This window comes from Maniola hyperantus, chromosome 26 (genome assembly GCF_902806685.2).
Source record: "Maniola hyperantus chromosome 26, iAphHyp1.2, whole genome shotgun sequence".
Lineage (NCBI taxonomy): Eukaryota > Metazoa > Arthropoda > Insecta > Lepidoptera > Nymphalidae > Maniola > Maniola hyperantus.
The window spans coordinates 2,748,490-2,764,383 of record NC_048561.1 but is presented as its reverse complement, the minus strand read 5'-3'; the positions used below and the strand labels follow the sequence as shown (position 1 = coordinate 2,764,383).

The 15,894-nt window shown below is 38.5% G+C and overlaps 3 protein-coding genes across 3 annotated transcripts; 2 read left to right on the top strand and 1 right to left on the bottom strand.

Annotated features, from left to right (window-relative positions):
* The first annotated feature begins 8,257 nt into the window (after window positions 1–8,257).
* On the top strand, window positions 8,258–15,430 carry LOC138404152 (transcription factor Adf-1-like). The gene is made up of 2 exons (XM_069507403.1): window positions 8,258–8,541; window positions 14,416–15,430. The coding sequence occupies exons 1-2, from the start codon at window positions 8,289–8,291 to the stop codon at window positions 15,294–15,296; spliced, it is 1,134 nt and encodes a 377-aa protein (XP_069363504.1). The 5' UTR covers window positions 8,258–8,288; the 3' UTR covers window positions 15,297–15,430.
* LOC117994086 (myb-related transcription factor, partner of profilin-like) lies at window positions 8,817–11,421 on the top strand. The gene is made up of 6 exons (XM_034981964.2): window positions 8,817–9,586; window positions 9,890–10,009; window positions 10,267–10,332; window positions 10,498–10,589; window positions 10,750–10,898; window positions 11,346–11,421. Exons 1-6 carry the CDS (start codon window positions 9,310–9,312, stop codon window positions 11,419–11,421), a joined length of 780 nt encoding a protein of 259 aa, XP_034837855.2. The 5' UTR covers window positions 8,817–9,309.
* On the bottom strand, window positions 10,919–13,355 carry LOC117994161 (putative nuclease HARBI1). Its single transcript, XM_069507404.1, has 4 exons — window positions 12,863–13,355; window positions 12,449–12,738; window positions 11,755–12,355; window positions 10,919–11,444 (listed from the first exon to the last, which is right to left on the bottom strand). Exons 1-4 carry the CDS (start codon window positions 13,066–13,068, stop codon window positions 11,432–11,434), a joined length of 1,110 nt encoding a protein of 369 aa, XP_069363505.1. The 5' UTR covers window positions 13,069–13,355; the 3' UTR covers window positions 10,919–11,431.
* Window positions 15,431–15,894: the final 464 nt, after the last annotated feature.

Genomic DNA, 15,894 nt, shown 5'->3' with positions numbered 1-15,894 from the left:
TCGAGGTTGTACGGAAGTTTCGAAAGCATCGCACGAGTGCGCGCGACGAACCCGTCGGCACGCTCGCTGTCCTGTTGCTCGGCGGCGAAAACGTCACGGAAGATCTTGTATGGAGCTCGTGGTGCGCCGAACATGCCTCGTAGACACTCTATCGCAGCGGCCCACGTGGTCGTTGTTGCCTTCACGCCTTGCCACCAGACAGCTGCCTCACCAGTGAGAAGCATGGGTAGGCCTCGCAGAGCGTGTTCATCGGAGACGTTAGTGCAGTCCTTATACACCTCGACTGCATCGATGAAAGCTTCTAGCACGTCGGGATCGCGCGGCAAACTCCCCGCGAAGCGAGCCGAACACTTCGCGAACGTCCCGCATGGCGGCGGCGCGGGCGGCGTGCTGATATTTCCACCCGAGATCCCTCGGATGAGTGCGGCGAGCTGGCTCTCCGTTATCATCAGTGCAGAAGGCGACTCCCGGGTCGCGCTTCCGATGAGATCTTCTACTTCTTGCTCCCGGTCATCCGGGCTGGCCATCCCTTCGTTTTTCGACTCCGTCCGGGTCTTGCTGCGCGTCGTCATCGCGTCGTAGTAGGGTTAGGTAGCGATGTGTCGCTTCACAATCACCCAAAATGGCCGTTGGCTTCCCAGAAGCACGACGGACCTCTCGTACGCGATGTAATTAACTCGACGCGATAGGTATCCCCGTTCGTTACGTAAAACGTCTATTGAGTTGACCTCACTTTAGCACGGCAGTGTTCATGGATCGTAACAAAATGTCCGTTGACCGTTGGCCACAAGTAGCGCGACGGAAAAAATCGAACGAACGCGATTCCACGAAACCACACAAAGGTAGGTATGTACGTACTCCCGATTGAATGTTCTTTCCTCGTGCTCCACGTTTAGGCGCCACTATGAGCTAATAAAATGCTTGGCTCACATAAAATAAAAGTATATTACAAATAACAATCACTTGAATTACATAGGCACGAGGTAAATAATGTTAACGCGGCAGGGCTCGTGACGAGCTCGCTGTCTTGCGTGCGTGCACGTTGTCGAACATGGGAGTACTGAGGGGCAGACGGAGGAGCGGGACGCGCCTGCGGCGGTCACGGGGAAATGCTTGGCGGCACCCCCGCGCCCCACTGTCGCGTACAATGCCTACACGTTGCCTTACAATATTATATTTTGTGTATTTGGCTAACTTGTCTTTATCTAACTTGCAATCTTTGCCCCCACTTTCAATATCAGGTCAACTACATACTGTGTCATTACCTGTGCTACTTGAAGCTTAGGACTTTTAAATGTGTAACTTGATCCTCATTCATGACTTATTTTTTATGACGTATTTTACCAAACATTCTTTATTAATAGAACCTGGATCCTTTCAGTTCGTAGTTATTTGCTGGTGGATCAATTTTCAAATGGATGTGTTGATTAACATTTTTGTTTTAGTTTATGCCATCCTTAAAATTCGTTAAGACTCTATTGTTCATGTACTAATATTTTGGTAAATTTGGTTGAAAGAATTTTCTTTAAATATTTAATTATTTCAATAGCACTGTACCTACTAATTAAAGAAAAATATTCAAAATTTTGGCTTCCGTTTCATTTATCTCTTACTGTTTATACTACTTTGAAGTTTTGGGTACCTGAACTACCTTTGCACGAATCTTTTATAAAACTTGCTGCTTTTTTTAAAAATGATATTCTTTAAAACATTGAAATCTAAAGGTCATTATTTCTTGAATTTTCAATGTTCAGTAGCTCATCTTAGCCTTAGGCTGAGATCTAGGACCACACTCTGACTACATAACAGGCTCTCACGAGTACGAGTGTACGAGTCCGGCTCGCACTTGACCGTTTTTTTAATGTTGATGATTATAAAGATAAAAATATTAAATTATTAGTTGTTTTATTTTTGTAGCTGGAAAGATTAGGAACCTCTGGAATATTGTGGGCTCTTTTGTTTACCAGTAAACAATGGGTGCAATAAAAACAAGGCCTGAAGCAAATTACACAATAGACACATATTTGCGCCGAAGGCACCGATCTTATTAATGTATTGGCACTTATGCGGGTTTAAGAGCAGTCGGAGATAAAGCGAATACACATACTGATGCGTCAGAGGCAGGTAAAGAGTTAAGTGAAACCTGTCAAAGATGTAAAGCGGTCGAAGGAGCGTTTAGATAAAATGATAAATGGTCATATGAGCGATTCCGAATGTATATCTACTATACCCATAAAATGAGAAAACTATTAAAAATAAATCATACATGAACACCGCGTGCAGTATATTGTATATATACAATATCATAATTATGTTAGCTCTAATTTTAAATGCTTATCATGGTTGGGATATGTTATTTTGTTCTCGAAAGTGGAAATATGGGTTATTGCTGATAATAATATGACCTTCCTATTGTTATAGTTCACACAGTCAATTATTATACTATAAAATTTGTATTCTGTTATTGCAACATTGAGAATTATCAATTATGTTCTCATTAAAATCCTACTATTGCGGTTTATAATAATTATTTTCAGCTAATGATGAGTATATTTTATTCCCATATTATTTATTATGAATTCCTTTTATCAGCAATTTGCGCATTTAGGTACATGAGTTTTCGTAGTATAAATACACCAACATTGAATCTAAACTTGTACATTCAACTGAAGTCTTTAAATCAATGAACAGTTTACGAAGCAGTGCTCATCTCTCTCTCTCTCTCTCTCTAAATATAGTTTTGTAAGTTTTTTTAATCAATAATTAATATTTAAAAAATAAAATAAAAAATAGCTTCAAACTCTTCATCAAGCAGCAACAGTGGAAGCGATAACAACAACAACAACAGACAACAGCTGTTAAATCAGCTTAATAGAAGTGGTAACAGGGTGTGGAAAAAATCTCTGATTTGGAGGTTGGAAAGCCCTATAGAATTTCGGAGTCGTTTCAAACACCATCTAGGTTCATAGCGAACGTCATGCAGACGGTTGTAAACTTGGAAAACGGTTGCATGGTGACGCTCCCATCGAAGTTTAATGATATCAATAGTGAACTCTTAGTGGAGCTTAACAGTGGTGAACTTTTTATAATTAGCAGAGGCCAATGCGGGACATCAGCATCGGCATGGATAATTAACTTTTCCAACACTGCCACCACTGCTGAAGAATAATAGCTGTTTTTTTGTGTTGCAGCAGCATATCTCTCTCTCTCTCTCTATCTGAACTCCCCCTGCTGGCATAAAATTATAATGATTATGGAGGTGCTCTATAACGAATGCAAAATGAGCTGGTGCAACTGTATGTCAGCTAGCAAACTAATGCGGCTGTCGACAAGACCGGTGCCATTGGCCAAAGTCTATGCTAATGTGAACATTCTATTGGTGAACGTATACGAGAACACTGAATTTGATGATGAAAACACATACGTTAATAAAAATTTGGGATGCAATCACAGCCTACCTAGAAGATACGGTCGGTGACACCAATGTCGATGCGACAGAGTGGTTGGAACTGTTGAATCACGTGCCCCCGGAGTGTTTTGCATACACACCATTTACAGAACAAATTGGTCACACGCTAGTGACCTATATAATTTGCGCCGTGTCGAACGAGGGCGCCTTTCAAGTATTGTGAGTGCGCGTGCACATAAGATTTTATTAGTGAACTTAATTTTTTTCTTTGTTTATTAAACATGCGTGTAATCATTATGTAAAGCTGTATGTTATTAACTAATATATTTTGTGAATTTAATTTTTCTTTGTTTTTTAAACACGTGTGTGTGTGTGTGTGTGTGTGTAATCGTTATGTAAAAAGCTGTATGTAAAAACATTGTACGATGCTCACACGTTTGTAAACAATATGCATGATAAAATATCAATTGTAGATAATGAACTCAAATGTTATGCTATAGAACATATATTTTATTGTTCATTGTTATTATGATAAAATGTTGAACGTAATTAAATTAAAATGTAATGCTATTAATTATTATTGACCTATTTATTTCTTCTCATCATCACCATACCTATTTTGAACATAATAATATTATTATCATTCGTCAAACCGCAACATCCTGCCTTTACCGTCGTATAACCTGACGAAATTAAATGTATGTTATCTTATCCCGCTCCTATTACATTATGCACAGTGGCATCATTGCAAAATTACACACCTACATGTCATACCTATATAAATGTATAATCCTCAAACAACTGGGATACAACTTAGTTGCGAGCCGACAGTGTGCGAATAACGGTGTTAGCTAGCCACCTACCTAAGTACCTACCTACCTACCTACTAGTTTTTTTTTCATTAACTTGTGCGCACGCATACGTTAAAATGTATAAATGCAAATTTTGCAATGTTGAGGTGGAAAACAATAAATTAATTTCACACTCGCAGACGGAGCGGCATAAAATTCTATGCAGGTGGAATAAAAAATGGCAGTTATTGTGGTGCGCGTATATAGTAATTAAATAATAATACTGCACCACACAATAATATACATGTCGATACTGCCCCCCTACCGCTTGTATATAATATGTATAACTGTCTAAAACTAATCATAGTTGTGGAGGAGGAGAGAGCCGCCGCCGCCGCGCCGCCGTGTGAATAACATTCGTTTTTCGCCGGCAGCCGCCAAAATGTACGAATGCCCATTTTGTAATGTCGAAGTTGCAGGCAATCAGCTGATCGCTCATTCACGCACCAAACGTCACAAGTTGCTATGCAAACAAAATGACGGTGAAGATTATTTTACGTATGTGGTAAATTCAGCATTCAAATGTCGGATAATAAGTTACCGAATAAATGGCCCCGCATCAAGTACATTAACGCCGGACGTGTACTTAAAAAGGGTTGCCAACAAAGTGAAACAATTATTGAAAATGGAGTGTGCGGAACATAGTAATATTAAAGCAAATTTAGAACTTTTTTGCACGTATGTTCTAATAAAAGGTGATGAAGTTGCAAAAGATTTGAAATCATTTAACACGAGAAATGTTCATTTGCAAAATTCATCGGATCTATCGTTATACTATGAGGATACGTGTGCCAAAATTATATGCAAATGTGGTGTGTTTCAAGAGAAAGAATCAAGATCAAGAATTTTTGGAGGTTAATATTAATAATATTATTCCTCCTACATTCCACTTCCAGCATGGATTAAAAATAAAAACGCGTGTGTGAACGTGAAGAACAAGGACAATGCGTGCTTTTTTTGGGCCGTGACGAGTGCTCTTCATCCGGCCGGCTCACACTCGGATCGTGTATCCTCATTACCGCACCTCAAAACGTCTACAATAGATTTACCCGTATCGATTGGGGGCATTAAACGGTTCGAAATCATGAACGAAATCAACGTGAACGTTTACGGGATTGAAAATAATAAATTCAAAATAATTGCACCCCTCTACATATCACAGGCGAATCCCTACAATCGACATGTAAATCTATTGTATTATGAGGACAACTCTAATAATAAATCCCATTATTGTTATATCCGTCGCCGTGCAGGTCCGCTACATCGGGCCCAAGTCAAAAGCCAGAGAGTTCATCTACGAGGTAATAATTTATGGTTATACCGGGCCGGCTTGGCGGGGTGATTACGTATCTCGCGACAGGCTTGCGACAGGCGTAAATCTCGCGATCATTGCTGTCACACGTAACAGCGGCTAGAGAGAGACAGCAATAGCCACAAAGCAAAATAAAAAGAAGAGAGTCAGCAAATGAACTGTCGCATTGCTACTACTGGTCGCGTTGCTATCGCTACTGCAACTTGTAACGTGTACCTGGTACGGTCCCGTTTACATTCCTTATAATTGTTTTTTTTTGCGATATAATTTTGAGTCAAACACTGACAAGCTTTTGTTTACATTAGAAATGTCATCCTCAAACGTCAAAATTGACATTTGCGGCGAGTCGTTCGAAAACCTAACGTCAACTTATAATAAATAACCTTCATACATTGTTGAATTGAAAACCATAGATCAGTATTTAGACCTTATTTTGACAGTTCGTTTTTTTCTGAACGAAATTTATAATTGGTGGAAGCCATTTGACAATAACTTTTCACTTTTCTCCCGAATTCGCACGATGAACGCTGAACTCTCTAAATTTTTACGAGATATAAGACATTTTGTGGTAAAATGCCCAAAAAACTGTAATTCCAGCCTTAAAGGCTATAGACTCATATGGATTAGTAAAATAAGAGCGCTTATGCGGTAAGTTTTCATATTTTCCTAACCTCATTGCGTCATAAATTTTCAACAAGAAAATTATTAAATATTTTCTTGGAACACTAAACCGGCCAAAGTCATCCTAGTCGTATATATCATCACGTATGTTAGTGTTTTATGATAATTTGTAAGTTAGTGTTCTTAAATATAAAAAACCTGTTCCTCATATTATTTCATTTCAAAGTGCATGTAAGTTCATGTGTTCGGTATAACGAGCTACTGGACTGCGTGTAGTCGGTAGTTGGACACTAAACAGTCAACGTTTGCGAAGGACCATCAACTAGTCAGAGAAGCCCCGTGACATCTAGACCTCAACATGCCGTTCCAAGAAGATCACGACAGAACACATACTTTCCCGGTGGACACCTTCAGATGCGCGGGCTTGCTATGCCGGATGGACCTCCGCTCAGCCTAAGCGAATATATGCATTTCGACACTGCATATCAACAGTTTCACGCGACCATCCGAATCCTAAAATTGACGTTCCTGAACGGGAAGCCACGCTCCGTCCGCTACAGCTTCAATGCAACGAGGCCGGAAGAAGATCGCCTGCTGATCAATTGGGACTTGCTCGGGACTCTATTTTGGAGGCCGCCGCGCCGCCAGGTAAGAGAGGTTTTGTGAGGCCGTCCGCGATACTAGACTTCGTCGACAAGAAGCCCAATGAAGTGGTATCATCTGGACGTGTGTGCAATAACCACTGGCATCATTTCTGTACCGTGCACGTCTCTGCGTGGTTGACTAATTATATGATATATGGCGATTCTTCTCAAAGAGTCTAAAGAGAGCTTCACTGCGTTCATCGCAAACGTGCATCAAAACAATCCAGACATCTTGGAATATTATTCCACGGGTGAACGTACAGACACACAAGTGTTGTTTGACTCGGCTCGCAACATGAGTGGTTCCGGCTATGGTGCAACTGAATCTAAGTAGTTAATAGTGCTGGGTGAGTACTCTGCTTGCTCCTGCCGGCACAATATCGAACCAGGTGCAGAGAATTTCGAGTACCAGTGTCAAGATAACCACTGGCATCACTACTGCGCGGGCCACGTTTGCCTGTGGCTGCAGTACTACTTGGAACGTGCGATTCCGTTGAAAGAATCTCAGAAGCACTATGATAACCGTGTGAGCGAAGTGCACGGGCCAGTAACAGGCTTTTAATTATTCAATCGGCGAGATGGCGACGGCAGAATATTGGCTACTTTAGTATACAGGTAAAAAACATACCTATCAAGCAAATACGGCACTGTGTGCTTAATATGAGCGTGTCTTAACAACTAGAACGATGCTGTGCCGACGAATTTCCACACGTAGTGTTCTATTGTTATTGCGGTACATTATCAAGTCATGGTGTTCGAACTATCCCTAATTTATTGCGAGCATATTTAACCACAAATGAATTCCCGATATTTTCGGGATGCAAACCGGTCCATATAAGGTAGGTTTCGAGTTAATATAAATTAAGGAAGGACCTATACAATCAATCATTAGCACATATACCCTTGACATAAGCACCATGTCCGGAAACAATTGTGGAAACTATAGAGAAGCCGAGGAAAGATGTTGGAAGGACCAACAGGACGAGTGGAAGAGACAAGACCGAGAGGAAGCGTCAGCGGGAAGAGCAGCGGCGACTTGAGCAGAGCGTAATGCAGTATGCAGTAGCTTTGCGCGAGCAGGCATCCTGGCGCGGAACACTAAACCGGCCAAATTCATTCTAGTCGTATATAAGTAGCTATAATATGGGGTTTCCCGGCCACATCCTGTGCAGGGTAAAATGAGCTTTATGATGTGTGTGTTAGTATGGTGTTAGAGTTGAATTTAGGTTGAGGATGGTGTGCAATGGGACGATTTCGTGATATTGTCCATTTGTGGAGTGAGCTCTCCTCGGGTGTGTTTGTATGGTGTGGGGGGTCAGGTGGTCTGGTGTTGAAGATCTGTAAAGCTTTGGTCTGGCGATCGTGACGCGCAACGCTGCGGTATGCGGTATGCGTTGTAGGACACTGATTATATGAAAAACGTCGAGAATGTTCTCTTGTTCCGTCGCAGTATGCGTCAGCGGCGAGGGGCAAGCGCGGTGAAGTGGGGAGGTGTACTGCCGCACAGCGCGGCGTCATTCTCGGTTCAACGCTGCGGTGTGCGGTGTGCGTCACGGGTGTGCATTATGGAATTTTTCGAAGACAATTTAATAGAATTAGTTCGCAACTATCCTTCTTTATATAAAAATAAAGACAAAAAACATAAAAGTTTGATAGTTAAAGATAATTGCTGGAGGGAGATAGCTGAGAAGTTGAATAAAACACGTGAGTTGTTTGTATATATTTCTAATTGTTTATTCGACAGCGGTAGGTACCTAAGTTTACATAAAAAGTGGCAAACATTACTAGTGACACATGAAACATTTTGATGATTCTGAGGTTGGAAATTTAATTTAAATTTAATGAACACTTTAACTTTATTTAATGTTATAGAAAATAAGCAATAAGTTTTGAATTACCTACTCACTTAACTTGTCCTATCTACTTCACTGTCTTGCCAAGGTACACTACCACGATCACTGTTGAAATACTGCTTGAATAAGGGCGGATTTCACCATTCGCTACAGAAACCTAGTTTAACAAAACTAAGTTTAGCTTAACTGAGTTTAAACAAATAATTTGAACTCAGTTTAAGTCAAACCGATTTCACCGGCTATAAACTAATCGCGTTTAGTAAAACTAAGTTTACATGAAGTGTTGTCACGATCATAGACAAAACCACGGAAGTATTCGATGCGTTTTGTATTTGCAACATCTTGGCAACATTAAACAGCGCCTTGCTGCCCCTTTTTTAACAATTTTTAGTTGCAAGAACAAAGCGCATTGTCATTGTGCTATACTCTTTGACAACTCATTATCCTTGATTATCCTTTTCTGATCGGTGTTTGTCATTGTGTTTCTCTTTAAAAATTTTATTAGTTAATTATTTATTTGAAATTGATATCGATATAAGTTTTTTAGTTATAGTATTTTGTTTTGTTTATTTTGTATTGTTAGTTGTTACGTTGTTAGATTGTTACCTACTAGTTAATTATGTCAAAAAGAAAAAGAGACGCCACTTTTGCCGCCAGCGAAAAATTGGCTCTTGTTGAAGTCGTCGAAAGACACTTCAACATTGTCGAAAATAAAAAAACGGACGCGGCTTCAGTGGCTGAAAAACGTGAAGAGTGGCGCAAAATAGCCACTGAATTTAATACTGTGTCCTGCCTGCACCCCAGGGAGTGGGAGGTCCTAAAAAATTGCTGGGAAAACCTAAAAAAAAAGGCGAAAAATAAATTGACGCTTCAAAATCAGCACTTTTTGGGAACAGGTATGTGCATTTTATTATATTATTTTAGTAATCTTGTAATGTGTACACAATATACCCAACTTGTAGACAATATACCCAATTGATGTAATAATTAAAGTTTAACTTCTTAAAATAAAGTAAAAAAGTCAAAATATGTTGTAAACAATATTAATGTGAATTAATTTATGATTACAATTAAAAGATTTTAATCTTTTTATATGCAAATTTATATATATTCACTCTGTAGATTGTTTGTCCAACATGACTTATAATAACAACCTTACTACAACAACAGGATTCATTATAATTATTTACTTATTGTAGGAGGAGGACCACCAAAAAAAATCATTGACGATCCTGCCATTGAACGCGTGCTGCAGTTAATTCAGTCAAGAGTGTCAGGCTTTGTTAATGAGTATGACTCTGATAACACTCAGGTTATAGGTAGGTATTAATTTTATTGAAATATAAGTATGTAGTATAATAAGCAGTGATAAGTATGTAGTATAATAAGCAGTGATAACCTAGTAGTTTGGATTGCGGCATCATCAAGTAAATCTACCACTGGTTCAGTAATATGAGGTAGTAATTTCGAAAGTACAGATAGACAATTCAATTTTATTTATTATTATATATGTCACACCCATTCTGACAAACAACTTTCATAACATTGTAGTAATTATTACAATCATATTTTTTAGCCTCATCGCAACCTGATACTCTTTCTGTAAGAATAGCTGATGAAGAACACGATACAGTCCTAAGTGGTATGTACCTTAAAATCCTTATTTTTGGATATACTTAATATTAATTGTTCTGCAAACATTAAACAATGATGCTATGCAGTCACCTTTTTGCTACCTCTTCAACTATGAAATGGGCCCTTACATCATGCTAGTATTGGGTGTATATAAAACGACTTTAATTTTCAGATATCAGTAACACAGTATTGGTTCAGGAGAGTGAGAGTGGACCAATACTGGATGAAAATATATCAACTGAGGCGGCCACCACTATGACCCTTGTAAGTATACTATGCACACAAGCAAGAACTATTATTTAGTGTTCTTCATTAATTTCTATTTTATAAATATAGGTATATATGGTACATAATTATACGTAGGTAGTTATAATTATTATACATAAAATGTTCAAAATAATAATGTCTTCATATTTTCATACAGGACTGGTCTCAGTACAATCCGAGTATGTTAAGGGAGCCAATGAATCATATTCTTGGCAGATTGGAAAGCCCGTTACCTGACAGACAACAACCAGCACAGCCTGATGTGACTTTTTCTGATGCACAACAATTGCATCACACACCATCAAGGTATTAATACATAACAGACAGACAATAAAGTGATCCTATAAGGGTTCCGTTTTTCCTTTTGAGGTATGGAACCCTAAAAACAAATTGCAATTGTATTGGCTATAAAAATATGGTCAAGGCTATTTTTAATTAAAATTTTGAAATTTTAAAGCCTGGCAATTAGTAAGTCATGAACGTTTTTTCAAAGGCAATATTTTATCTTTGCATTTGCAATAAAATTATCTTTATTTTAATATATTATATATCAATCAGTATAACTACTATAACTATAACTACTATGACTATAGACTATAAGGAAATTGGCATATTCCTTATGTTATATAATTTTAATTTCCTTTAAGTTTGTTCGGTAAACAAGAGAGTGACATGTGGCATCTTCATCCCCATTAATGAGGGTCACAATCCTTAGCGCAGATCACCTCACATAATAATATGATGTTTTTCCAGGGCAAAGTGTCCAAAGTATTCCAAAGTGCGCCTGAAATATGTTATGGTCGACAGCCTGCGGTCATTATTAATATAGACTCTAGAATTTATCTTTCCAATCTGAAAATAAAATAAGTTAATATAGCATGGGTAATTTAAAATTTCTCAAATAAATAATTTTCAGCCTGCAATTAGCTTTGAGTGTAATATTATAAATGCCAAAGTGTGTTTGTCCTTCAATCATGTAAAAATGGAGCTATGTATTACATAGCCATATTTTTGCATGGTAAAGTTGAGTGAGCACCTGGAGGATGACATGATCCCAAAAAATAAAGTTAAGAGCCTAATGCCTAGCAGACGAAATTGTGGGCAAAAGCTTGTTTTTAATAAATTTATAAATAAGTTTGGAAAACTTAACTAATAAACTTACTGGGCAAAATAGTTTGTTACAAATTCATGACGTCTTCTATGATTTGGATTTGTTCTTTGTGTTCGTGCAGCATTCATATTCGCAATATTAATATTGCCATCAGCTAATATAGCATCCCAAGAGGCTGGATTAATTATTATATTATCATCTGGTGGTGTTGTTTCACCACTTCTCCTTGCAATATTGTGCAATACAGCTGTGGCAATAATTATTGGAAATGAATGCTGCACTGAAACACCTAATCCAATTGCCATCGCTGGGAAACGTCTTTTCCAGACTCCAAACAATCGCTCTACACAATTTCTGGTCCTTATATGAGACTCATTGTACAAATTTTCAGCCTCAGTATTGCATTGATCCAATGGAGTCATCATATAATTGTTACAGGCATAGCCTGCATCTCCCACAAGCACAGCATTTCCATACCGGCCCTGTTCAAACATAGCTCTTCTATAACAATTACTGAAAATATATGAGTCATGTGTACTCCCTGGCCATCGAGCAACCACATCTGTAAATTCCAATTTGGCATTACATATGGCTTGAACATTCAAAGAAAAATAGTGTTTTCTGTTCCGAAAAATCTCTGGATTCTCTCCACCTAAAATAATAATTAATTATTAATAAAATTATAAGAATGTAATATGAAACATTTAGGTTTAGGTAATGCATGAAAAATGAAATAATGCTTTACCTGGTGATTTAATGAACTTCACATGAGAGCAATCGATTGCACCTATAACACATGGAAACCTGGCTCTTTCATAAAATTCTCTTTGTGTGTCTCGGATCTCATCTGGTAGCTCCGGAAAGTAAATGTGCTGTGTTCGGAGCGAAGCGATTGCAGCGCTAACTCTGTGCACAATTCTGTGTGCAGTAGATGTGCTAAATCCACATAAGTCAGCAGCAGTTACTTGGTAGCACCCAGTAGCATAAAAACGTAAAGCACATAGCAACTGATTAATAGGAGCTACACTGTAATTTCTGGAATAAAAACAATCAATCAATACAAACAATCAATCAGCTAAAGAGCTCATAAACAATAAATATGTTGGCCCTAGTATAATAACTATAAAATACACAATATGAACAACATTTTAGGGCTTACATATTTGTAGGAAACTCAAGCTTGTCTTCAATCGATTCCAATACAGACAGAACTGTGGGTTTCGTGAGACGAAATCTTGTTACAAAGTCCTTATCATCAAGGGTGTCGAAGTGCTGTTCTCTTTCTCGTATCCATCTTGGACGACGAACAATATATTCCTCATCAGTATCACTATCGTCAAAAGCTAATGCCAATGCTCTTTTCATAGTGATCAGCAAAGATTACTTTACAAAATACAAATAGTATGAAAATATATAACTTAAGACATGGACACTGTTGACAGTTGACACTTGACAGCTCTCTAAACTCGGTTTTACGAAGCTAAACGTAGAAAATTGGGCGTTTAGAATTTAAACCGCGTTTAGCTTTAACTGCGTTTAATTGACGTCGGTGAAATGCAAACTATGGCCCTAAACTCAGTTATGTGCGTAAACTGAGTTTAGCGTGAACTAATCGCGTTTAGTTTTGTCGGTGAAATTGGCTCTAAGTCACGTGTCACCGAACCATTTATATTATAACCTCTTCCCGGTATACGCGCCATAGGAATTACATTTTCAGAAGGCATTTCAAGAGTATTTCTGTCTGAATCGTGTATGATCAAAGAACTCATCATATTATGGATGATACAAGCTGACATAACCAACTTGTCTACGACACGAGGGTTTACTGCAATAGGTGAAAAAAATATTCGAAATCGTTGACATAATATGCCAAAAGCATTTTCAGATGTTCTTCTTGCTCTACTAAGGCGGTAGTTGAAAATTCGTTTTGACCTATCTTGAGACGCATGATTTTTTGAGTATGGTTTCATCATATAGTTGGTGAGACTAAAGGCATCATCACCTACGAAAACATAAGGCATTTCTATGTCAGCTTCCGGCAACTTTGTTGGCGGGGGAATCTTTAGCTGCCCATTTTGAATTTTCTTAAATAAATCAGATTTCATAAATATGCCTGCGTCACCTTCTTTGCCATAAGAACCAACATCTATTGTTATAAATTTTCGATTCGCATCGACCACGGCAAGTAAAACAATAGAAAAAAACTGCTTATAATTAAAAAATAAGGACCCGCTGTTACTTGGGCACACGATGCGTATGTGCTTACCATCTATTGCCCCGATACAATTAGGAAAATTCCATAAAAACCAATATTCTTCGGCTATTCTTTTAAAATCTTCCTCGGTGGGTTCAGGAAGTGCAACGTTTAAAAGTCTCAAGCATATACTTTGTAAGACTTTAGGCACAATTTTGCATATCCAATTATGGCTAATTCGAAATTGAAAACTTAAAGATCTATAGCTTTCACCAGTCGCCAAATACCTGTAAAAAAGTAGGTACTTAATTAATGGGTCAAACATCGGTGCAAAGGTAGTCCGTTTCAGTTCAGTGGTCCGTGTAGGTAAACATAATAGTAAATTATCAATTATGAATCCATCTAACTAAATCTTATTTCTCCATGAAGAAAAATACTTTATTTATTCGGATTATCTCGTTTAAAATCACTACTCATGTTTACCTCCACTTGTTTAACTAACAATGTTATTGTTTCAGCTGAAGAATGTAAGAATAAATGGCGTAATTTACGCGACAATTATAGAAAAAATCAAAATAAGAAGAAAACTGGAAGTGCTTCTTTCGTTTCAAAGTATGACGACGAAAGACTTAAATTTATAAATGACAGCTTTGAAGAAAGGGAGTCTATTTCAAATCTAAATCCCGGAAATGTTCTTGAGGTTGATGAAGATAACAATTTGCCAGTAGAGATATGTTCAGGACCAACTTCTTCAATGCCGAGTTCAACGCCGTATTCACCATGTGAATCTATTTCACAACAACCATCGCAAGAAGGACATTCAATAACACAAAACAAAACTCAAGGTACATCACAAGTGAAAAAGAAAAAAAGAGAGAGCCTTGTCGAAGAGTTTAGAAAGAATAGAGAAGAAAGAACAAACATGTTGAGACAAATTACAGAAAAAGGCAATACTCCAGTACACACATTCTTTAGGAGTATGGCCGACGTAGTTAGTCAATTTCCTCCGGACAAAATAGCTCAAATCAGAGCTCAAGTTTGTAACATCGTTACTGAAATGGAATTATTGGTCTTGGCGCAACGAGAGACACCATCCCCACAGCAATCATTCAACACACCACAGCATCCAATCCACGCATACAACTCGCAACGAGAGACACCATCCCCACAGCAATCATTCAACACACCACAGCATCCAATCCACGCATACAACTCGCAACGAGTGACACCATCCCCACAGCAATCATTCAACACACCACAGCATCCAATCCACGCATACAACTCGCAACAAGAGACACCATCCCCACAGCAATCATTCAACACACCACAGCATCCAATCCACGCATACAACTCGCAACGAGAGACACCATCCCCACAGCAATCATTCAACATACTTTGATGTTATACCGAGTTACTGTATTCGATTAATAAAAATAATATGATTATGAATTGTTTTATTTAATTACCGAAATAAATTCATTTAACTTACCTCAACGTTAGGAATAGTTTTTCTTGTGCCGTAATAGCAAAATTCCGATTTCTGGTTCTAGGCTGTGTGTCACTAATATCATCTTTTATGGCCATTAAAATCTTGTTATAGATCTCCCTTGAAACCCGAAAGTAACCCATGAATTTTTCTTCACAATCAATTAAATGCCTTTTTATTAAGGTTTCGTAACAACCTTCACTCCTCCGTTGTAAATACATGTTCCTCGGAGATTTTCTTTGTCTATTCAGAAGCAGTAAAAATTCTTCTTCTTCCTCCTCTTCAAGCAAAGCGCAAATTACAGAAAAATTGTTCATGTTCACGTCTACCTTGGTAGCTGCGGCAAAATCAACTGACCACCTCTCCGCAGGGACGCTAAATGCTGCGTCGTGACGCTGCGTTGCGGCGCATACCGCAGCGTTGCGCGTCACGATCGCCAGACCAAAGCTTAAGGCGGTTCGCGGATTCCAGCCCACTGACGTCACGCAGGTGTCGACATGACGCGTCATAC